The sequence below is a fragment of the Ornithorhynchus anatinus genome, chromosome 5, assembly GCF_004115215.2.
Source record: "Ornithorhynchus anatinus isolate Pmale09 chromosome 5, mOrnAna1.pri.v4, whole genome shotgun sequence".
Taxonomy (NCBI): Eukaryota; Metazoa; Chordata; class Mammalia; order Monotremata; family Ornithorhynchidae; genus Ornithorhynchus; species Ornithorhynchus anatinus.
This window is the reverse complement of record NC_041732.1, coordinates 94,350,568-94,374,924: the sequence shown is the minus strand read 5'-3', so window position 1 is coordinate 94,374,924 and position 24,357 is coordinate 94,350,568. Positions and strand designations below refer to the sequence as shown.

Sequence of the window (24,357 nt, the reverse complement as noted above, 5' to 3'; positions counted from 1 at the left end):
ATCCTCTCCTCCCAACGCTGCATCCCTGACCCAAATTTGGGAATTACAAGTCTGGGGAAGAGCAATGGGCTGTTTGTTGAGAGAACTCTCTGGGCCAAGTGCCTATCCTTTCTGCAACTTGGTTTCCCCTCTCAAACAATGGACATTATAATTCTTTCCCCAGCACGGCCCAGTGGATAGAGCATGGTCCTAGGAGTCAGAATGACTGGGGTTCTAATCCCAGGTCAGCCACTTGTTTGCTCTGTGACCTAGGGCAAGTCACTTAACTTCTCAGTGCCTCATTTACCTCATCTGTAAAATGGGGATTAAGACTTTGTGCCCCGTATGGGACAGGGACTGTGTCCAACCTGATTTGCCAGGGCTTAATACAGTGCTTGGCCCACAGTAAGTGCTTAACAAATACCATCATTATTAGTATTATTTCCAAGGGTAGGTGTGACTGAGCTTCCTGGAAGAAAGCTGCTCTGTTAATTGAAAACATCAGTACTCTAAAATAATAATAGATTGTTGACTTTCAGTCTGGTCTACTCCCCTTTACGCTACACTACACTATACTACACTTCACTACGCTATGCCCTGGTCTGCTTTTCTCTACTCCTTCCTAGGCTACTGCCTTCCTCAGCTCCTCTCCCTTGACTTCAATTTGGATTTCTCTCCCCCACAACTTCCTTTCCCTCTTCTCTGCTCCCACTACCAACCTCCCCTTCTCCTGTCCATTAGCCAGTAGTCCAGCTCCCTGCTTAACCATCATTCAAGCCTGTTTTCGTCTCCTACTGCCGTGCCTTCGAGCCCTGGTTTACGCTGTGGTTCCCCTCCCAACTTCCTGGCTCTGTCAAGAGTTGGGTGGAACCTCATAGCCTATGCCCAGGGGATAATAATAATGTTGGTATTTCTTAAGCGCTTACTATGTGCAGAGCACTGTTCTAAGCGCTGGGGTAGACACGGGGAATCAGGTTGTCCCACGTGGGGCTCACAGTCTTAATCCCCATTTTACAGATGAGGTAACTGAAGCACAGAGAAGTTGCGACTTGCCCACAGTCACACAGCTGACAAGTGGCAGAGCTGGGATTTGAACTCATGACCTCTCACTCCAAAGCCCGTGCTCTTTCCACTAAGCCACGCTGCTTCTCACCTTTGACAAAGGAAATGAGGTAGGAAATGAGTGGGGGCTCAATAAATTCATTCATTCATTCATTCAATCACATGGCACTGCCCGCTATATTATCCCTTGAATTTCTAGGCTCAGCTCCAGGATGGAATGCTATCCGTACCTTGGCATTTTGTAGAGGCGGTTGGTAACTTGAGGGGCGGTAGTACATCCTCTGGGAAGGGTCCGTGTGGATGTCTCCGAGGAACAGCTCTTCCACCAGGTGGTCCAAGTTGTGATGCAAGTACTGCTTCTCCACCCGGATCAGCTGCAGCTCGTGCATGGCAAAGTTCACCGCCTTGGTGCACTCACAACCATTCTCCTCCCGCCACAAGTCGTAGGAGGCATCCTGGGCCCAGGGGCTCTCCGCGGTCATGAACCCGGGGCAGGTGAGGTTCACCAGCTGGCTGAGTTTCTCCGCCACAGCCTCACTGTGGGGGATGACCTGGATGCTATGCAGCTGGTAGTCGGCTTCAGTCCCCCCTCGGATGATCCAGGAAGCTTGGCGAAGGCGAATCTTCCCCCGGATTACCAACGTGTAGGTGGGATGCGTGCAACGGTTGCCTCCGTAATAAAACTGGTAGGCCTTGAAGGTATTGTTGTGGTAGAACCGATAAGATCTGGTGATGAATTCTGGGCCCGATCTGACCTCACATCTGCAGAAGAGATGGGGAGAGAGGAGAATTTTACCAAGAGTAAGGGAAAATGGTTCCCCTGCAACCCCTTCTTTTGGCAAGGGCCAAGAAAACTTTCATTCACCCCGGCACGAGTTTAGAATGGTAGAAACCTCTCATTCAGTCATTTTTATTGACCTACTGTGTGTACAACACTACACTAAATACTTGGGAGAGTAGAGGCTTGGTCTCATTCCCACCTTTGACTTTTTCCTTTATCTAGTCTCTTCCTTTCTCGATAATAATCATGATAATAATAACCATCATCGTGATCATAATCAAATAATTATAGTCTATATTAAGTGCTTATGTGCCAACCAATGTACTAAGCGCTGGGGAGGATATAAAATAATCAGGTCCCACATGGGGCCCACAGTGTAAGCAGGAGGAAGAAGCTGAGGGAAGAGGCGTGGCTTAGGCTTTTTGAGTTCCATCTTTTAATGGGTCTGTTGGGAGCTCTGGATACAATATTTACTATCAGGTAGTGAGTAGGTTCAAATTGTGCTCTGTTCTGCTGTGACATGTTTTCACTAATAGGTTGGACTAGAATGCCATTTGAGAAGTAGGGGTCGTTAATCTGATAAAGAGAGCCTGTTTGGATTCTGTGTCTCACAAACCCGTAACCTTGGCATTATTCTTGACTCCTCTCTCTCATTCAACCCACTTATTCAATCCGTCACTAAATCCTGTCGGTCCCACCTTCACACCATCGCTAAAATCCCTTTCCTCTCCATCCAAATTGCTATCACATTAATACAATCACTCATCCTATCCTGCCTGGATTACTGCATCAGCCTTCTTTGCCGACTTCCCAGCTTCCTGTCTCTCCCGACTCCAGTTCATATATCACTCTACTGCCCAGATCATTTTTCTACAAAAATGTTCGGGACATGTCTCCCCACTCCTCGGAAAACTCCAGTGGTTGCCACCCACCTCCACATCAAATAAAAACTGCTCATCGTTGATTTTAGAGCACTCAATCACCTTGTCCCCTCTTACCTCACTTCACCTCTCTTTCTACATTCCAGCCCACACGCTTTGCTCCTCTGATGTTAACCTTCTCACTGTACCTCAATCTCATCTATCTCACCGCTGACCCCTCACCTGCATCCTGCCACTGGCCTGGAGCGTTGCCGAATTGTACTTCCAGTGCTAAGTACAGTGCTCTGCACACGGTAAGCGCTCAAATATGATCGAATGAATGAATGGAGTGCCCTCCCTCCTCAAATCCATCAGACAATTACTCTCCCCCTCTTCAAAGCCCTATTGAAGGCCCATCTCCTCCAAGAGGTCTTCCCTGACTAAGCCTCCTTTTCCTCTTCTCCCACTATAGCACTTATATCCCTATCAGTAATTTATTTATATTAATGTCTGTCCTCTCTCCCTCAGCCCGTTAGCTCACTGTGGGCAGGGAAAATGTCTGTTTATTTTTGGATTGTACTCATCCAAGTGCTTAGTACAGTGTTCTGCATACAGTAAACAGTTAAATACGAATGCATGAATGTATGCTGTGTTGGCAGAAATGATTTATGTGCAGTCACATGGTGTTGAATCAAGTGAGTTCTTCATGGTGAGTTTTCCTTAACATGTGAGTTTGCAGGCCCCTTGTTGTAGGAGAACTGGGTGTATGTGTTTTGCATGAACCAAATTACAACCCTTCTGAACTGAGTTCCAGCTACCTATACTTATCAGGCCAGTCTGCCCAGCCCATCCCACAGCTTTCATTTCACTGTTACGGATTGTTTACTAGGGAAAATTCCACAAAATTTACCCACCTACATTTTTTTAAAAAAATGGTATGTGTTAAATGTTTACTATGTTCCAGACACTGTAGTAAGCACTGGAGTAGATAAAAGATAATCAGATTGGACACCGTCCATGTCCTACTTAGGGCTCATGGTCTAAATTCCCAATTTACAGATGAAGTAACTGAGGCACAGAGAAGATAAGTGACTTGTCCAAGGTCACAGAGCAGACAAGTGGCGGAGCCAGGATTAGAACCCAGGGCTTCAAATTATTAGGCCAGTGCTCTTTCCTCTAAGCCGTGCTCATTGTGTATTGAGTAAGGGTATCTGCACTTTTGCTTATCTAGTTACTAGGCATTAAGGAGTGTTTATGTACACAGTTTTCTCATAATGTGTTTTCACAACGCATTTTGGATCAAATACGTTTGAGAGAATTAGGGAACTTATTTCTGACAGTGCATGTCTACGTGGATAGATTTAATTGCAAGTGCCTAGAGAGCAGGAAATGTGTGTTTTGCTTATGACATACTTTCCAAAGCACTTAATTCAGTACTTTTCACCCAGTAGATACTCAACAGACTCATTGATTCACTCGTATTTTTCGAGTATTTACTGTGTGCAGAGCACTATACTGAGTGTTTGGGATGCCACTGACTGATGGATAAACTGTGCTGCACTGTTAGAAGAAACAGTATCAAACAAAAACTCCTCACTATTAACTTTCAAGCTCTCCATCACCTTGCCCCTTCTTATCTCACCTCCCTTCTTTCCTACATCCCAGCCCACGCACTCCAATCCACTGGTGCTAACCTTCTCACTGTGCCTCGATCTTGCCTGTCTCGCCGCTGACCCCTGGCCCACATCCTACCTCTGGCCTGGAACGCCCTCCCTCCTCAAATCCACCGATCACTCTTCTCCCCCTCGAAACCCTACTGAAGGCGCATCTCCTCCAAGAGGCCTTCCCAGACTAAATCCCCTTTTCCTCAGATCCCCCTTCCTTCCACGTCACCTCGACTCACTCCCCTTGCTCTTCCTCCATCCCCCAGCACTTATGTATGTATATATCTATAGTTATATTTATTTATGTACTTATATATATACCGGTTTATTTGTATTGATGTCTGTCTCCCCCATCTAGACCGTAAACTCGTTCTGGGCTGGGATTTTCTCTCTTTATTGCTGTATTGTACTTTTCAAGTGCTTAGTACAGTGCTCCGCACACAGTAAGCACTCAATAAATACGAATGAATGAATGAACTGTTGCGTGCTTATGACGTCGGATAAGGTGCATGTATTTTAATGTAAAGTTTGCCTTACTGTGGGGTTGATCAAGAGCGTAATCCCCAGAGGACTGCCTCTATAGATATATGAAGGACTGGTGACAACATCTCAAGGGTCTGAATATCTCATAGAGGATTTGATTCTAGGTTTAGGGCTCCTTGGGGAATAAGCTTTGTTTCAACTTTCTGGGCATTCTCTCTAGAATCTCAGGCATCCAGTGGCTAGAAGAGAGGCTTAAGTCCTCAGTTAATCCGTCTCAGCCTTTCTGGACAAATATATGCTTATAGTAATAATTGAGGTGTTGGTCAAGCCTTATTACATGCCAGACATTGCAAGTAAGTGCACGATAATCAAGTTGGAGACAGTCCCCATCCCACATGAGGCTCCCAGTCTGAGAGGGAAGAGGAACAGGTATTTGAATCCTCATTTTGCAGATGAGGAAACTGAGGCACAGAGATGTTAAATGACTCCCTCGAGGTCACACATGAAGCAAGAGGCAGAGTGGGATTAGCACCATGGTCCTCTGACTCCCAGCCTCGTGCTCTTTCCATGAGGCCATGATGCTTCTCTAGCCTACTTGGACTTAACTGTTTCTTCTTTTCCATTTCTTTCGTTCTTCTATTCTTTCTTTCCCTTGCCCTCTCCTTCCTTTATATGAGACATTTGTGTGTTCCTTTTACTATCTACCTCCTTTCTCTTTCTAAGATTCAGTTGTGAATGGACCAGGAATGGCCTCAGTGTCCAGCAGGAGTAGTGAGTTAGATTGTCTTCTAGAGACCTGAAGAGTTAATTCCACTCCCTAGGGAGTTAAGGGCAGTGAGCTTCAAACCAGAGCTGCTTGCTCCCTTTCTGGGTTCTTGGGGCAACCTTCATTGCTCCTCTGTGAATCAGTGGTATTTATTGAGTGCTTACTCCATGCAGAGCCCTGTACGAAGCACTTGGGAGAGGATTTATTCAATAGTATTTATTGAGCGCTTACTATGTACAGAGCACTGTACTAAACGCTTGGAATGTACAATTCGGCAACAGATAGAGACCATCCCTGCCCAATGACGGGCTCACAGTCTAAACGGGGGAGACAGACAGCAAAGCAAAACAGAGCAAAACAAAAACAAGACAACATCATCAAGATAAATAGAATCAAGGAGATATACGCCTCATTAACAAAATAAATAGGTTAATAAATAATATATACAAATGAGCACAGTGCTGAGGGGAGGGGCAGGGGAAAGAGCAGAGGGTGGGGGGAGGGGAGGAAGGCCTCCTGGAGGAGGTGAGCTCTCAATAGGGCTTTGAAGAGGGGAAGAGAGTTAGTTTGGCAGATGTGAGGATGGATGGCATTCCAGGACAGCGGTAGGACGTGGGCCGGGGGTCATCGGCGGGATAGGTGCGAACAGGGGACCGTGAGGAGGTGAGCAGTAGAGGAGCGGAGTGTACGGGGTGGGCGGTAGAAAGAGAGAAGGGAGGTGAGGTAGGAGGGGGCAAGGTGATGAACTGCTTTGAAGCCAAGAGTGAGCAGTTTTTGTTTCGTGAGACGGTTAATAGGCAACCACTGGAGGTTTTTGAGGAGGGGAATGACATGCCCAGACCGTCTCTGTAGGGAGATGATCAGGGCAGTGGAATGAAGAAAAAACTGGAGTGGGGAGAGACAGGAGGAAGGGAGATCAGAGAGGACGCTGACACAATAATCCAGTCGGGATATTATGAGAGCTTATACCAGCACGATAGCCGTTTGGATGGAGAGGAAAGGGCGGATCTTGGCGATACCGTGAAGGAGAGTATAATACAAAAGAGTTGGTAGACAGGTTTTTGGGACAGCATTATCATCTTCCTCCTCAAATCTGTGGTCTTGGCACCTCTCTTTATTTCTCCCCCCACCTTATCCACTGTCCATTCCTTTGGGGGAGGGATTTCCTCCCTTCTCATCTCTCCTAGATGCCTCTTTTGTCCCTTCCTACCTTTCCCTCTCTCCATCTCAGGTCTGCTTTTTCACTTCTAAATCCTTATCACTTCTCTTGATTTAATGCAGATGAAGGAGTTCCTGAGGATATGAGTAAACCAATCGCCTACCATTTTCCTTCATCTGGTCCTGGATGCCACCTGTAGTCAGCATGGGACAAATAGCATAATTTTTGGAAGCAGTATGGTATAAGCGGATAGAGCACAGACCTGGAAGTCAGAAGGTCATGGGTTCTGATCCCGGCTCCGCCTCTTGTCTGCTGTGTGACTTTGGGCAAGTCACTTCACTTCTCTGGGCTTCAGTTACCTCATCTGGAAAATGGGACTCCAGACTCTGAGTCCCAGGTGAGACAAGGACTGTGTCCAAGCTGATTAACTCGTATCTACCCCAACGCTTAGAACAGCGCTTGGCACATAGAAAGCACTTGAAAGTACCATATTATTATTATCATTATGGGACGTCCCGTAGTCTACAAGCTCTCTGTGGGCAGGGGTCAGGTCTACCAACTCTATTATATTGGATTATACTTAGCAGGTGTGCACACAGACTGTGCTCAGTGACTACTATTGATTTATCGATTGATTGATCGATAGGTTGTTCTCCAGGGGTGGCACTGGGTTGGTACCCCATTATGCAACCAGAAACAATTAGGGGCTAACATGGGTGTCTGGAGAAGAGAGTGAACCAGATTGAATGATTTTGGATAATTCGGATTTAATGTTCTAGTTAGTTCCGCCTGTAACGCTTTGTTCCTCTGACTACACTTTGTTTTTCTGAAAGAGGGCCAATACGGAGTCACTGTGACTGAATCAGAACTTCCAAGGCAAGAACCTCTGGCTACGAACAACTTTATTTTTCTGTCTCTGAGTTGAAACCTTCCAGGGGTACAAAGAGTACAGAAAGGCACAGCCTATTTGAAATTGTGCCAGAGGAGATGGCCGAGGAAAGTGGGTGTAGAATCAGATAGTTTTCAAAACTTCTTTTGCGTTTTTGGGGGTTCCACTGAAGGATTCAAACCTCTGACTGAAGTGTTGAAAGTCTCTCACTGAGGGGTGAAGGGCAGGAAATTTCTATCCCTGGGTTTGTCCATGAGGGTGGCTGGGGGAAAGGTTAGGGATGTTGGATGGATATAAGAGGTGAGGATGGATGTCACAGCAGGCAACCACCACACACATCCTCCAAGCATCCTCTCGCCTCCTTCGGAGACAGAGTCCTGAATGGACCAGTGGTTTGATGCAGTAAAGACCAGGTTTAGAGCCTTACGATGGTCCTTCAGATGATACTGGATAAGATTTCCTCATCTTTCTTACCTAGTTTAGGGCAAAATTATGGCAACAGCAATAATCTAAGTGAAAGAGAGTCGATGCACTCCACTGTGCCCTGAAGCATGGCCTACTGCATAGACAACGGGCCTGGGAGTCAGAAGGACCTGGGTTCTAGTCCCAGCTCTGCCACTTGTCTGCTGTGGGACCTGGAGAAAGTCACTTAACTTCTCTGTGCCTCAATTCTTTCATCTGTAAAAAATGGGGATTAAGACTGTGAGGCCCCTGGGAGACATGGACTGGGTCCAACCTGGTTACTTTGTATCCACCCCAGTGCTTAGAACAGTGCCCGGTACATAGAAAGTGCTTAACAAATACCGAAACAACAACAACAAATGAAACATTTCTGGGACACAGTTGGAGTCTGGGGGGAGGATTTGGCTTTTTCCCTGAATACGATATCCAAGATGGATTAGACAATAAACCTTGGTTTTCTATATAACCCTTTCATTGCCAAAGCACTCTCACATTACTTCTATCATTTTTGTCCTCACAACATCCCTCTGAGGTAAGAAAAGTCAGGTATTATTAGCTTCATTTTGCAGAAGAGGAAACCGAGGCAGAGAGATTAACATCACACGGCATCACAGGTATCACTCAACAGACTAATAGTAGAGCTGGGTATTGAACCCTGGTCCCTCCTGACTCTCAGAGAATGGGGCCCACACTCAATCTACCACACCACACCACCTCCTATCATTTCAGGGCTTTAACAGTTGTGAAAGAAGTATCAAGACTCCCTTCGACTGCTCCCGTGCAATCCTAGGACAAGGTTCCTAGTTCCCGTCCTCTGCCCCAACGTCCACTGGAACTGACCGGATCTGAGATCCTGGAGGATGAGTCCCAGTGTGAGCCCTGGATGTTTTTCTCGCAGATCTCTAACAACGGGCTCCAAACCCACTTGTGTAGGCAGAGCCAGTTGGCCAGACTGGTCTGAAGTGACTTTGGTCTCTCCGTGAAGGACAGAAAAGTGACTTCCTTTCCCTACCTGGACTCGTAGGGGGGTCACCTGTGCAGTGGAGAAGATGGTGTTGATGACGATGATGATTAATGTAACAATAATGATAATAGTATTTGAAGAGGGCTTAGATGGAAGATGGGGGAGTGTGAGTCAGGAAACAATAATGTTCAGTAACATGTGAGAAGTAGCAAGGCCTAGTGGAAAAAAGCATGGGCTTGTGAGTCAGAGGACCTGGTTTCTAATTCTGGCTCTTCCACTTGTTTGCTGGGTGACCCTCGGGCAAGTCACTTAATTTCTCTGTGCCTTATTTACTTCACCTGTAAAGTGGGGATTAAGACTGTGAGCCCTATGTGGGAAAAGGTCTAGTGGCCTCAGTTACCTCATCTGTAAAATGGGCCTGGGAGGCAGAAGACCTGGGTTCTAAATTTGGGTCCGCCACTTGTCTGCTGGGTGACCTTGGGCAAGTCACTTCACTTCTCTGCGCCTCAGTTACCTCATCTGTAAAATGGGGATTAAGACTGTGAGCCCCACGTGGAACATGGACAGTGAACAACCTTGTATCTACTCCAGCGCTTAGTACAGTTCCGGGCATGTACTAATGGCTTACCAAATACCACTACCAAAAATTGCATGCTAAATTTATTTCATAAACAGGTTGTATGAGGGGGATCAATAAACAAAGAGTCATTCACCTTTCTTTAATGGTATCTGTTAAGGGTTTACTATGTGCCAAGCACGGAACTAAGTGCTGGGGTAGATACGAGGTTGGAAACTGTCCATGTCCCCGCGTGGGGCTCACAGACTTAATCCCCATTTTACAGATGAGGTAACTGAGGCGCAGAGAAGTGAAATGACTTCCCCAACGTCACAGAGGAGACAAGCGGAGGAGCCAGGGTTAGAACCAGGTCCTCTAACTCCCAGGATCACGCTCCGTCCACTAGGCCATGCATATTGCTCAGTAGAGTGCTCTCCACATAGTATGCACTCAATAAATACTACTGAATGATTGCTTGGATTTACTCCCTCATTCTAGCACCGTCTCAAGTTTCAGTTCTGTTCTTAATCACAGCAAGCCGAAAAACAAATGCCCGCCTTCTGGGGTGATAATGCTAACAGCAAGGCAGAGCAGCTCCCTTGAAGATCGAAGATATTTGTGTGGATGTCTAAGATATTCACCACCGGGAGCTCTTCCGGCATTCTTCGATTTTCCTTAATTTTTGCTCCGTACGTGGGGGCTTTCCCCATGGCAGCTCTTACCCAGTGGAGACCCAGTGTCCCTCGATCATGGGCGGCATCTGCACGGTAATGCGGGCACCGTTGTGGAGGTGTTTGAGCATGTGGTGGCACTGTGATTCCTTGAAGGCCCTCCAGCCACTCTTCTCTAGTGCCCGGGGGTGGGATCTGCTGTCGGGGTGAAGCAGGGCAGAACCCTCTCCCAGCCCTAGAAAAGACAAATGAAAAATGAGGACCTGCTGGGCGAGCTGAGTTCCTACCTTTACCCCCAAAGCTCTCTCCCGACGCTTATTTCATTTTTACCCTCCCAACAACCCTGCGAGGTAGGTGAGAATGATGATGATGATGATGATAGCATTCGTTAAGCACTTACTATGTGTCAATCGCTGTTCGAAGCACTGGGGTGGATACAAGATCATCAGGTTGGACACAGTCCCCGTCCCGCACGGCACTCACAGTCTGAATCCCTATTTTACAGATGAGGGAACTGAGGCATGGAGAAACGGACTGACTCGCCCGAGGTCACACAGCAGACAAATGGCAGACCCAGAATTAGAACCCAGGTCCTTCTGACTCCCAGGCCTGTGCTTTATCCACTAGGCTATGCTGCTGTAGAAGGGCAGTGTGGCTCAGTGGAAAGAGCCCGGGCTTGGGAGTCGGCGGTCATGGGTTCGAATCCCGTCTCTGCCCCTTGGCAGCTGTGTGACTTTGGGCAAGTCACTTAACTTCTAGGTGCCCCAGTTACCTCATCTGTAAAATGGGGATGAAGACTATGAGCCTCACGTGGGACGACCTGATTACTCTGTATCTACCCCAGCGCTTAGAACAGTGCTCTGCACATAGTGAGCGCTTAACAAATACCAACATTATCGTTATTAAGGGCAGGTATTCATTCATTCATTCAATGATATTTCTTGAGCACTTACTGCATGCAGAGCACTGTGATAAGCACTTGCGAGAGTACAATCAAACAATAAACAGACACATTCCCCATTTGGTAGATGAGGAAACTGAGGTTTGACGAGGTTAAAGTGACTTGCCCACAGCCACTCTGTGGGCTGTTGGCGGAGCGTAGACTTGAACCCGGGCCCTCCAGCTTCCACTAGCCCATGCTGCCTCCCCTCCTCTCTTGCCCAGCTGGAAAGTACTCGTGGCTGCAGAAAGGAAAAAAAAGAAGCTTTTTTTGAGCTAACCGTTCCTATCACTTGTCTCATCCGCAATAAATATTTTCTTGGAAAACATTTTGCTCTGCCAGCTCCCTATTGATCCTTTCGGGAGCTTTCAGGGATCGTTTGGGTTTTTTTGAAGCATGAATGTGTGATAAACCTGCAAGCAAGAGGCCACCCTTAAGTTCTGCACAAAACAGACATTATGAAAGCTCAGCCTCTGTGATGAAGTAGGCAATTACAGGCAAGGGTAGGTTATTTTTTGCTTTTCAGGAGGTAAGGAATTGCAAAAGCTAACTTTGTCTTCCATGCACGGTAATTTTGGTTGGTGGTAATTTATATATATGAAATACAGCCGCCAAGTTTTTATCCTACATTCATCAAAACAAAGGGAGATGCCGCCTGAAAGCCGGGTCAGTGCCTGATTTAGGGGGCCGCATGAGTGTCAGGAATGACACGGGTCAGGAACAAATGAGAAAGATGAGTAAGATGAACAGAACTCAGGGACGGGAAGAGATGAAGAGATGGTACCATTTTGGAAGGCCCCGCTGAATAATGACACAGGAAAACCACAGCTTAAAAAAACTCATTTGAAGCTGGGGAATCGAACCTGGAATGTTATTCTGTGGGAGACGGTCTCAGCACTTTGAACCCTAGGGTCCCCCGGGGGGAAAAGATGGGATCATGGAATGCTGTTGCTTTCTTCGCTACTGGGAAGCAAATCCCGGGTTAATGGTGAGCAATTTTGCCAACATACACAGAGGTGCGGTTTTGCTGAATATGGAAAGCCGTGATGTATGCGATGGGGCTGTATGTGAACTAAATTCGACCATAAAGCTAACTTATTTAGACTGAAACCTTGAACAAGTCGCAAGACTGAAAGGGCTCAGGAAAAGAATCGTGCCGTCCATCTAGAGCGGCCTTATTATTGTCAGCGATGGTGAAATGAAAAAGGATTGATTCTATGCCAAAAATTAAGCTCGAGGAGGAGTTTGGTAAAGTCCCGTGCTGAGTAGACAGGCCCGATTCAAACACCCTTTTGCCTCTCTCCCAGTCCTTCCAGCTTATAAAATGTCTATTTTAATTGAGCTTGCCTAGGTCCTTTAAAAACTCAACAACTTCTTCAAAACCTGACCTTCTCATAGTCGTAGAATAAGGGGCCTGCTATTAGAGGCCAAGGACTACTCAGTGCGATGCCTTCTGTGGGCTCTCAATACTTGCAGTTAGTACAGCCTTCGGCACACAGTAAGTGCTCAAAAGAGATCACGGATAGATTTAGGGCTCTGTGGAGCCATCCGAAGATCCCCTTTCTAAAAAAAGGAAAGAGACCTAATGGTGATTTAAGGCAAACGAGGATCAAGGCAAATGATTCCTGTTTCCAACATACTATCGCTTTTCACTGACTTCCAGTCCTTTTTTATGAACCCTCAATCTCTGATCTGAAGGACAGTGGACCCTGGACTGTATGTCTAATTGAGAGACCAGGACCAACCTCAATCCTCAGGGTAGCTGAGACCCCAGGATTCCAAGGACCACCCCCTGATCATGCGGGCTGCTCAGATACTGAGCTTTTCCACAGCTTTCAAATGATATCCCTCCGCGGGATTCTCTGGGAAACAAGTCCCTAAATGATCTCTTTTTTTAAAAAAAAATTTTAATGGTATTTGTTAAGCGCTTCTTATGTCCAAGGCACTTTACTAAGCTCTGGGGTAGATAGATGTACAGTCCCTGACCCACATGGAACTCACAGTCTTAATCTCCATTTTACAGATGAGGTAACTGAGGCATAGAGAAGTTAAGTGACCTGCCCAAGGTCACGCAGCAGACAGGTGGTGAAGCCGGGATTAGAACCCAGGTCCTCTGACTCCCAGGCCCATGCTCTATTCACTAGGCCATGCTGCTTCTCTTTCATGGTATGGAATTTTGAAACTGGCAAAGATGGGGTCAGGGTGACACCAGCCTCCCAAGTAAGCTGCCCAAACTAAGAAGGGGAAAATGTGATGGGTAGAGCTTCCACAAGGACAAGATTCCAAGCGCTTAGTACAGTGCTCTGTACACAGTAAGCGCTCAATAAATCCGATTGAATGAATGAATGAATGAATAATCCAGGACTAGTTCTCTGAAGCCTCAAACTGAGCATATTTAAGGGCTGAATTTTTATGTGCTTATTTTCTCTCTGAAAACTGCCTGTCTTGATATGGAAAGGGGAAAAAAAAAACCTATTCTGGGTAGAGAAAATAGGAGCAATCATGTCCTTAAGGTGATGATATATTGTTTCCTAGCCAGCTTTTAAATCTCCAGTTGTTACCACCAGACTTCAAATGTTTTCTGGGCTGGGATAAAATGGGAAAAGGTAGACAGCTGTGAACTGTTCTTCTGTCCAGACCTGGGTACTAAGAGTTTGCTTAAAGTATCGTTTCCAGCAGCCTGGAAGGCCAAACACAACAGCTGCATCCTTGGAACCTGAGTTTTCATCTTTCTAAAGGACCTAGGATCTAAGTCTCTCCAAATGATCTCCCCTCTGGATTTCATGCCGCTGAAATCATGGACCCGCTTTGTTGAGGCTCAGAGCCTGTGGTGATTCTGATTTCAGAGGGAACCTCCGATTTGGATCTCTCTGGAGGTAGAAGGGAAAAATTGAGACATCCGATCAGGCTTCAGCTACTTCCTGGACCATTGCTAGCTGATAGTTTATAATTATGGTATTTTTAAGGGCTCACTATGTGCCGAGCACTGCATTAAGCACTGCAGTAGATACAATATAATTTAATGGTATTTGTAAGCAGTTACTTTGTGCCAGGCTCTGTACTAAGCACTGGGGTAGGTACAAACTAAGCCATCTGGACACAGTCCAGGTCCCACATGGGGCTCACACTCTTAATCTCCACTTTACAGATGAGGTAACTGAGGCACAGATAAGTGAAGTGACTTGCCCAAGGTCACAGAGCAGACAAATGGCAGAGGCAGAATTAGAACCGAGATCCTTCTGACTTTTTATAATCAGGTTGGACAGAAGAGTCCCTTTCCTACCTGGGGCTCACTGTCTAAGTAGCTGACAGTACACAGACTGTAGCAATCCAGGGAAGGAAGTGGGGCTCAGGAGACTGGCGTGCAGCTCGACAAGCCAGGCCCAAGCACTCACTTCAGGGTCTGAATAATCTGAATGGATTTTTCTATAACGTCCAGGTTTCACCAGAGAATCTGATCTGCATATGCTACACAAAGTACAGAACGACGATAACAAACAACCCCCCCCCCCCCCAAAATATATATATATATGTATAAGCAACTGGGTCAGACCAGTGATAAAATCCAGCCAAGTATTTTTGCTCCAGCCATGGAAAAAGGATACCTGGAGAAACACGTGATGGATTTGATATACAACCTCATGCTGAAGGATGGATGATCCATCTTCCCGGAATTTCCCTCTAATAACCCATTGTGAAGCTCTTGTTCATAAATTTATCCAAACTGCTTGAACCTGCCCTTACTTTTGACCTCCACATTTTCCTGGTAAAAAAGTTGATATTTTTAGCACTCTGTGATGAAGCAAATCCTTCTGCACTGCCCACTGTTGACTTTGCAAATACAGGCAAACGCTGCAAAAGCAACACAATTTTTATATTGTGTCTGTGTCTGCGTCCCAATCAGCCCCCACCCAAGAATATCTGCTACTTACTCACCAACCTTAGGTTTCCCAAACTTGATTTTGTTGTTTTTTTTTTTTTTAAAGAAGAAATGGGGATTGGTGCGGTATGGGGTTTGCCTTTACACCGAGAGAATCGGCTTGGGGAGAGGCCAGGAGCGATTCCTGCCACCTGGTTGGTCAGCATAGTGTAGTGGATAGAACACGGGCCCGGGAGTCAGAAGGTCATGGGTTCTAATCCCGGCTCTGCTACGTCTCTGCTAGGTGACCTTGGGTAAGTCACTTCACTTCTCTGGGCCTCACTTACCCCGTCTTGTATAATGGGGATTGAGACTGTGAATGACCGCCCCTCATGAATCAGGTACTGCGTCCGACCCGATTTCCTCGTATCCACCCCAGTGCCTAATACAGTGCCTGGCCCATAGTAAATGCTTAACAAATACCGCAATTATGTTATTATTAGTAATCATGATTGACAACTGATATTCAGGGAAGCTAGAGACCCTGAGCTCCCATTTTCACGAAGTCCTTCTAGACTGTAAGCTCACTGCGGGCAGGGAATGTGTCTGTTATATTGTACTGTCCCAAGCACTTAGTCGAATGCTCTGCACACAGTAAGCACTCAGTAGACACGACTGACTAAACTCCAGGCTACTTGGACCCTGGCAGCATCCAGGCCGGCAGTAGGATTGGAGACATGGATGGTGAGAGGGGCGATGTGGCCTGGCACACTCTCTGCTAATCAGATTTCGTTGGGGGGGGGGGGTGGAGGATACAGCGTGGCTCAGTGGAAAGAGCCTGGGCTTTGGAGTCAGAGGTCATGGGTTTGAATCCCGGCTCTGCCACTTGTCAGCTGTGTGACTGTGGGCAAGTCACTTCACTTCTCTGTGCCTCAGTGACCTCATCTGGAAAATGGGGATTAACTGTGAGCCTCACGTGGGACGACCTGATTACCCCGTATCTACCTCAGCGCTTAGAACAGTGCTTGGCCCATAGTAAGCGCTTAACAAATACCAACATTATTATTACCACCTCACAATCTGTGGCATGTCCCCAGCCCACCTCCTGAGACCATTTGCTGGGGGAAGAGAGCAAGGCTTGCCCAGTGTGGAATTGTGACTGAAATGGAACGTTCTACTGAAAATTCCACTTGGTGTCCATCAGATTTGATACCAGGACCTCACCAGTCAACTGTGCTATGATATCTCCCCCATCAATGACCCCACCAGGAGCTAAGTCAAGTAGAAGCAGGGAAGCAGCATGGCTTAATGAGAAGAGCACGGGCTCGGGAGCCAGATTTGGCTTCAAGGCTGTCCATCACCTTGCCCCCTCCTACCTCACCTCCCTTCTCTCTTTCTACTGCCCACCCCGCACACTCCGCTCCTCTGCCGCTCACCTCCTCACCGTTCCCCTTTCACGCCTATCCCGCCGTCGACCTCCGGCCCACGTCCTCCCGCTGTCCCGGAACGCCCTTCCTCCTCACCTCCGCCAAACTAACTCTCTTCCCCTCTTCCAAGCCCTACTGAGAGCTCACCTCCTCCAAGAGGCCTTCCCAGACTGAGCTTCCCCTTTTCCCTCCGCTCCCTCTCTGCTCTCCCTCTGCCCTTCGCCCCTTCACCTCTCCTCAGCTAAGTCCCCTTTCCCTCTGCTCCTCCCCCTCTCGCTTCCCCTCCCCTCAGCACTGTGCTCATTTGTATAGGTTTTTATTACTCTATTTATTTTGTTAATGAGTTGTACATCCCCTTGATCCTATTTATCGTGATTATGTTGTCTTGTTTTTGTCCGTCTGTCTCACCGGATTCGACTGTGAGCCCGTCACTGGGCAGGGACTGTCTCTATCTGTTGCCGAATTGTACATTCCAAGCACTTAGTACAGTGCCCTGCACATAGTAAGCGCTCAATAAATACAATCGAATGAATGAAAATGATCTGGGTTCTAATCCAGGCTCTGCCACGCGCCTGCTGTGTGACCTCGGGCAAGTCACTTAGCTTCTCTGTGCTTCAGTTCCCTCACCTGCAAAATGGGGATTCAATACCTGTTCTCCCTCCTACTTAGAGTGTAAGATCCTCGCACGATCTGAATATCTTGTATCTACCCCAGCACTTAGTACAGTGCTTGGCATATAGTCAGGGTTTAACAAATGAGACTATTATTAGTAGTAGTAAAATCCTGTTGACTTCGGCTCTCTCCAAAGCGCTTAGTACAGTGCTCTGCCCACAGTAAGCGCTCAATAAATACAACTGATTGTTTTGGCTTTCTATGTCTGGGTTTCCTCAGGTAGAGGAAGTGGAGCAAGAGCAAAGCCTAGGGAAACTAATGTGTGTCGTTGGCCGACCTGCATAATTCAAACTCCCTGAACTGTTTCTTCAGGAACAGCTGTTTGGGTCTGAATTATTTTTATATTCCTCACCCCCCAAATCTCCACTGCATTCTCCCCACGCATGCCCAATCTGAGAAACTACTGGTTACCAGCCTACTGGAAAATCTCACTGCTCAGACTGTGGTGGCGGTTCAATTCCACCCTGGCCCGACCGCTTCTAGTCTCAAGTTAGAGCTTGTCTGAAGCTGTTAAACTTTCAGGCAGATAAAATGTAGCTGATAAAATTGAATACACATTTATAGATAAGGAGTACTTACTTTGGGCATTGACGGAGTCCAATTAAACAGCTACTCCCCAGAGATTACCCTTTGATGTGTAAATTGCTAGATAACCTCTAGAACAGCTTTTAATTGAAGAGCAAAAGTGAGATACTGTAATACACAACACTATCCTACAACTAAGCATTCTCTGTATTTGTTAGTAGCTTGTTTTATTTTTGTTTTAGGCAAATGAGACTTAAAAGGAAGTTCTACCTACAATTCCTTACACTTTCGTGGCTGAAATCCCTCATTTTATCTTTTAATGAGGCAGTCTAATGAAGTTAGGACTTCAAACGGATCACAGGCTCCTTTTATGTTAGCCGAGCACAAGATGCTTTCTTGTCCCCCCTCTTCCCTCCCTCCCCCCACCCGCCTCCTCATGTTTTCTTGAAGCTGAATCCTTTGGGAGATCTTTGATTTACTATCACTGGCAAATATTACAATGGTTTTCACAACCCCTGGCTGGCTGGCTGGTTGGCTGGCCAGCTACCCAAGCAGATTTGTGTAGAGACGGGCAATTATCCAATGAATTAAATTAATGTAGGCAGCCAGTCCTGATGAAACCCACTCCCCTTTCTGCCAAAGTAGGTGTTTTGTGTGTGTGTGTGTGTGTGTGTGTGCGTGTGTGATCTAAATAATCCCCTCAAATTGCCACTTTTCTTTGGCTTGTGTAGACCCAACAATAGCTAAATCCATTGTAGTCTAGGTATTCTCTGTCAATATTAGCGTACAATTATTGGCACATTATTTTAATAGCTTTCACAGCTTAATTGAAACATCCTCAATATCTAGCAGAATTCAGAAGACTTTTAATAAATAACTGATCGAATGTATCTTTCTTAGCTTGAATTCTTCCAAGGAAGCTTTGGGTACGTTCCTCGAATGAATTTTCTTAAATTGTCCTCGGTCAGAATAACGTATCATTACACAGATGGATCTATCATCCATCTTTTGGTCTTCATCCATTTGGGTGTGAAAATATTCCACATGAAACCACTGGAGAACTCAAACTATTTTTCCTCCAGTTCCGCCTGCTTTTAAACAAACGGAGAAGCAGCGTGACCTAGTGGATCGAGCACGGGCCTGGGAGTCAGAAGGATCTGGGTTCTAATCCCAGCTCCTCCACTTGTCTGCTGGGTGACCCTGGGCAAGTCACTTCACTTCTCTGAGTCTCAGTTTCCTCATTTGTAAAAAAGGGATTAAGACGGTGGGCCCCAGGTAGGACATGGGCTGTGTCCAACCTGATCAGCTTATACCTACACCGACGCTTAGTACGGTGCCTGTCACACAGGAAGCTATTAACAAATACCATTTAAGAAAAGTTAATTGATTTTATCAAGTGGATACTCCTCTTTCCATTTAAGACTGTATATATAACCCTCATGTTTCTTTTCAAGATATCAATTTCTGTTTCAGGACTAAAGCAAGGAAAAAAAAAGTTACAGGAAAGATAATACTGTCTTGGTTTCTATAAGTTTCTCCAGCAAAATGACAACACATCAATCCACTCTATTTTAGTGAGGCACTTTTTTTTTTTCTTATTCAAGTCGTCATTTCTAGTTCAAGCAGTCTAGGAGTTTTGACAGCAAAGGTGTCAATGAAACTAGCTGCTCAGGAGAAACTTGATTATGACAGAGTTGATGTCATTTTACTCTCCTCCCCAGATCAATCCATTCTAGTTTATTTAACATGCATCCACGACATTCAAAGACAGGGCTGTGTCACGACACCGGCCACCCTGAAAAAAAAGGTTTCCATTAGCCAAAGACATTAACCACTTGGCCGTAGATTCACACACCAGTTATGTGAGCGGAATAGCTCACGCTAATCAGTGTTTCTGGAGCTGAATGATTTTAGGATTTGACATCTGAAACTTTTGTGGTTTTTCATGTAAGCAAAGAAGACTGTGATAATGGACAACTTCCAGCTGCAATCTTCCTTTGACATTCAACAGGTTTTACTCTGGCTAACAAACACAATTGTTGTCGGAATGTAAATGTAACAAAAGTTAAAAACGACCTGCACGATTGTTAGCCCTGAAAGTTGGGGTTTTGGTCTTTACTTCAGTTGAAGAAACCAGACAATAGGCTTTATTCTCTCGGGTGTCTGCTCTAAATGGGTCATTAGTAGCTTGAGAGATTTAACCCACCTCCTTAACCTTTCCCTAGGTGCCTAACTTTCTTTCAGAGAGTTATTTAATCACGGGAGAGAACTGAGCTCAGTGATTGGGCCAAATCTTCATTTTTCGATTCTCAAGACGCTCAAAACGATAACAATATGGCTTTGTTCCGGCACTTGATTATCCACCTTCCAAGTTCCATCCTTCAGGCGACAATAGAAAGAAAAGTAGGCTCTTGTGATGACCGATCCCTTTTAGCCTCTGACAAAACTGTACGTTCCCCGTTCAGTGGGATCCCCAAGTGGACCTCTCGCTTGGCCTGTACAGTCATTATTTCCCGCATCTTCTCATGCTTTTTCCCCTCTTGGCTCCCCAGTTCCATTACACTTGAACTATCCTTCTGTTCTGGATTTCTCTCATTCATCTTCCTCCTCCAACCCCCTCGCCCCACGACCCTCCCTCAGCATCTTCTGGTCCTGAACCTCTACTCTGAGAGATTCTAGGCTCGGATGCCGTACAAAACATTTGTTCTTTTGCTGTAATCGCCTGATTCATCATTGGCCGAGAGTCTTCAAGCAACCCTTTTAGAAGGATGCCTACTTGTTTCAGAAACCTTGAGCTATATTTGATGCTACAGCTAAAAGTGCACCAGGCTGCAACTTAAGGGACTCCATATTTTAAGGCAATAATGTTGCAGGAGATAGAAATCTCCACTTCCAACTCACTGTTCAAGTTATCCTCTATTTCAAAGCCAGAGGACCACGCTTTTTTCCTTTACGAAATAAAAAAGGACAATTTCCTCTGTTTCATCTTTTTTTTTCCCCCCGATGGCAGCTGCTGTTTTGATCTGTTCGTTGGCTTTGATTTGTTTCATTTTTCAGCCAAAGATTAAAACTGCTCTGTAATTCTAAGCAGATGGGCCAGCGAGTCCAACCCTGTAATTATGCCTCTTTCTCTCTTGCCCTCTAACTGCAAACCTTCCATTCTGACTCTCAAACTCCCAGATCACAGGGGTTAAAAGTACACCTTGGCAACCGGCTCAACCAGACACGCTTACGCCGTCTGTGGAGTTGGCAGCTGAGTTACCTGAGAAAGGACTAGTACTAGAACTGCAGAGAAAACACACGCCTAATGAGAAAATAGCTTTTTCCCGATCCCTAGATCTCAATCGAATTTCTAGATTCAAAGTCGCTCCGGTTTCTGGGCTTCTGCCCTGAGACCCAAGAAGGTTTTCTGTACAGGGTGCCGAGCAGGTTCTGGGATCCGGTGATCACCAGTGGTCTTCAGAAATTTACTTTGGCATGAAGTCCGAGACACCTTGACCAATGGTTTGACCGTGAGATTTAGAGAATTTGTGTAAAGTTGGCTGAGGACGTTAAAAGGCCGGCAGACCCCTCTGCCTGCCAGTCCCGGGAAGTAATCCTACGGAGCCGCAGTCGGGAAGCAGCGTGGCGAGTAGAGCACGGTCTTGGGAGTCAGAGGTCGTGGGTTCTAATCCCGCTCTGCCACTTGTCAGCTGTGTCACCTTGGACAACTCACTTAACTTCTCTGTGCCTCAGTTACCACATCTGGAAACTGGGCATTAAGCCTGTGAGCCCCACGTGGGACAACCTGCTTACCTTGTATCTACCCCAGCGCTTAGAACAGTGCTTGGCGCATAGTAAACGCTTAACAAATACCGAAATTATTATTATTATTATTATTAATCCTGGTTCCACCACCTGTCTGCTGTGTGGCTTGGGCAAGTCACATCACTCCTCGGGGCCTCAGTTACCCCATCTGTAAAATGGGGATTGAGACTGTGAGCCTCACGCGGGACAGGGACTATATCCAAATCTGATTTGCTTGTATCCACCCCAGCGCTTAGTACAGTGCCCGGCACATAGCAAGCACTTAGCAAATACCATCATTATTATTGTTATTATCATCTAGGCTTTCTCTCACCTGCCCAATTTTCCTCAATGGAATCTTTCTAAGCACCGGATCCAGCGCACCACCCACCAAGCCATCTCTTAATAAATGCTATAATTATTACCACTATCACAACGACAACTATGTTTCTATTATTACAACCGTTACTCCTACTATTATTACGACTACTTTTATGTCTTCAACAAATCCCCACCATGGCAACCATCGGATACGTTTGGTGAGGGGTTAGGGTGCACGAGGGCTTGTCGCACAGTGAACTCAGAACAAAAACAGTGAGCAAAAACTTAACATAAACACTGTGGTAAGCCCGGGAGGGCCTGAGACGACTCGGCCTTTGGCGAACTATTTGCTGCTAATTCAGATTGTCTCCCAAGAGCCGGGGACACCGATTTCGAATGGGGGATCCCCAAAGGACAAGAAACTTCAGGAGAGAGCCAGTGCGCCATAGGAGTTGATGTTTTATTCTGAGCTAGGAAAACAATGCACACAATAATTGCCTTTCCAAGAAAGGCAGCCATGGACCCACGTGGAACTTTTTTTTTTTTTTGGCCACAGATGATCGAAGCTATACTTCATAACCCCATAAAAGCCTTACCCACATCAAGAGTCGCCCTATAGGCTCCGGTGCTTAAAAAAAAAAAAATGTATGACCACAAGGCGTGTAATTTAATTTCAGCATCTCGGCGTGGAGTTTGAAAATCCGGCAGAAAGGCTGAAAAAACTTTTCTTGGAACTTAAGACCCACCGTTTCCATAGAGAAAGTAGGAAAGACAATCACCCTTCCCCTCCCACGGGATGGAAAAGTCCGGCGAACAGAAAGCCTCTGGGATCATCCAGAGTCTAGAACAGTGCTCGGCGTTTAGAACAGTGCTCGGCACATAGTAAGCGCTTAACGAACACCATCATCATTATTATTATTATCCAGGGATGGAGGAAAAGAGGGATTTTTCAGTCCGCTGGAGAGTGACGGGAAACAGGTTCCCCTCAGCCACCCTGAGGGAACCCTGACTTTCCCAGGGGAAGATACTACTACAAATACTACTGATAATACTAATACTATCACGAATACCGCTGGAAGCAGCGTGGCTTAGTGGAAGGAGCCCGGGCTTGGGAGTCAGAGGTCGTGGGTTCTAATCCCGGCTCCGCCACTTGTCTGCTGTGTGACCTCGGGCGAGTCACTTCGCTTCTCCGCGCCTCAGTTCCCTCATCTGTAAAACGGGGACGAAGCCCCTGAGCCCCACGTGGGACCACCCGATCAGCTCGTATCGACCCCGGGGCAAGCGCTTAACAAATCCCGACGTTAGTATTATGAAGTCGCTTCGCTTCTCCGCGCCTCAGTCCCCGCATCTATAAAATGGGGATGAAGCCCCTCACAAGTTGATGAGCTCGGATCCGCCCCGGGGCTTGGGACGGTCCTCGGCACGTGGTGAGCGCTGAAGAAACGCCACGGTGATCTCTTCTTCTTCTTCTTCTTATTAATGGGGGGACTGATAAAAGGATGGATCTCTGGCCCTGGCCGTTCCTCGTCGACCCTGGGGCTGCTGGACGGGATGCGGGGAGAGACTCACCGTGCAGGAGCAGGAGCAGGAGCAGGAGCAGGAGGCGGAGCTGGGCCAGGGCCAGGGCCAGGGCCAGGGCCTGGGCCTGGCATCTCACCGGGCCGCGGGGAGGAAGGGACATGGCCAGTCCGCCTTCGGATGCTCCGACCTCCGTCTCTCTCTGCTCTCTCTTCCCTCTGGGCTCTGCCGGCCTCCTCCTCCTCCTCCTCCTCCTCTTCTTCTGTTCCACAGGGTGGGTGGGTGGGTGGGCTTCCCCTCCCCTCCCCCCCCACCCCTCCACCCTGGCAGAGCAGCTCCCCGCCTCCCCGGCGGAGGGTGGGGGCGGGAAGGAAGGGGCCGGGGGCGGGTGGGGGGGGGGGGGGCTCCTCCGGGCGGGAGGTCCCGAGCGAGGACACCGCACCGGCCCCCGCGGCGGCCCTCGAAGACGGCCAGAGACGGCCGGAGAGGGAGGGAGAGACACAGAGGGAGAGCCAGACAGAGCCAGAGAGAGCCAGAGAGCCAGCCGGGGCCGGTCCTCAGTGGACCCTCCCTCCCCTCCGCCCACTCTCTCCTCCTCCTTCTCCTCCTCCCGCTCCTCCCTCTCTTCCTCGTCTCCCTCGTCTTCCTCTCCTCCTCCTCCTCCTCCTCCTCCTCCTCCTCCCCTAAACGGGGACCGGCCGCCGCATCGGGGGCGGGGCGGGGAGGGGAAGGGAGGGGGAAGCCTCTCTGTGTGTCTCTGTGTGTCTGCACCTAGGAATGTGCCCTGGGGACTGTGACCCTCCGGGCCGTCGGCTGCTGGGACCCCCACGTCCCTGTCCCTTCCCCTGCCTTTGTCTCTGTCCTTGCTCCTTCCCCGTCCCGGTTCCTGCCCCCGTCCCTGTCTCTGCCTCTGCTCCCGTGCCTGTCCCTGCCCCGTCCTTGTCTCCGCTCCAGCCCCTGCCTTTGTCTCTGTCCTCGCCCCTTCCCTGTCCTTTTTTCTCTGCCCCATCCCA

At 47.4% G+C, this 24,357-nt stretch overlaps 1 protein-coding gene across 1 annotated transcript in view; it reads right to left on the bottom strand.

Annotated features, from left to right (window-relative positions):
* Window positions 1-23,581, bottom strand: part of APCDD1 (APC down-regulated 1) — a 50,958-nt gene extending 27,377 nt beyond the window's left edge. The window contains exons 1-3 of the mRNA XM_029066788.1: window positions 23,396-23,581; window positions 10,348-10,531; window positions 1,272-1,803 (exon numbers count right to left, since the gene is read on the bottom strand). Of these exons, the coding sequence (XP_028922621.1) occupies window positions 1,272-1,803; window positions 10,348-10,531; window positions 23,396-23,507 (828 nt within the window). The 5' untranslated portion in view covers window positions 23,508-23,581. The remainder of the gene's footprint in view (window positions 1-1,271; window positions 1,804-10,347; window positions 10,532-23,395) is intronic.
* Between the last annotated feature and the right edge of the window lie 776 nt (window positions 23,582-24,357).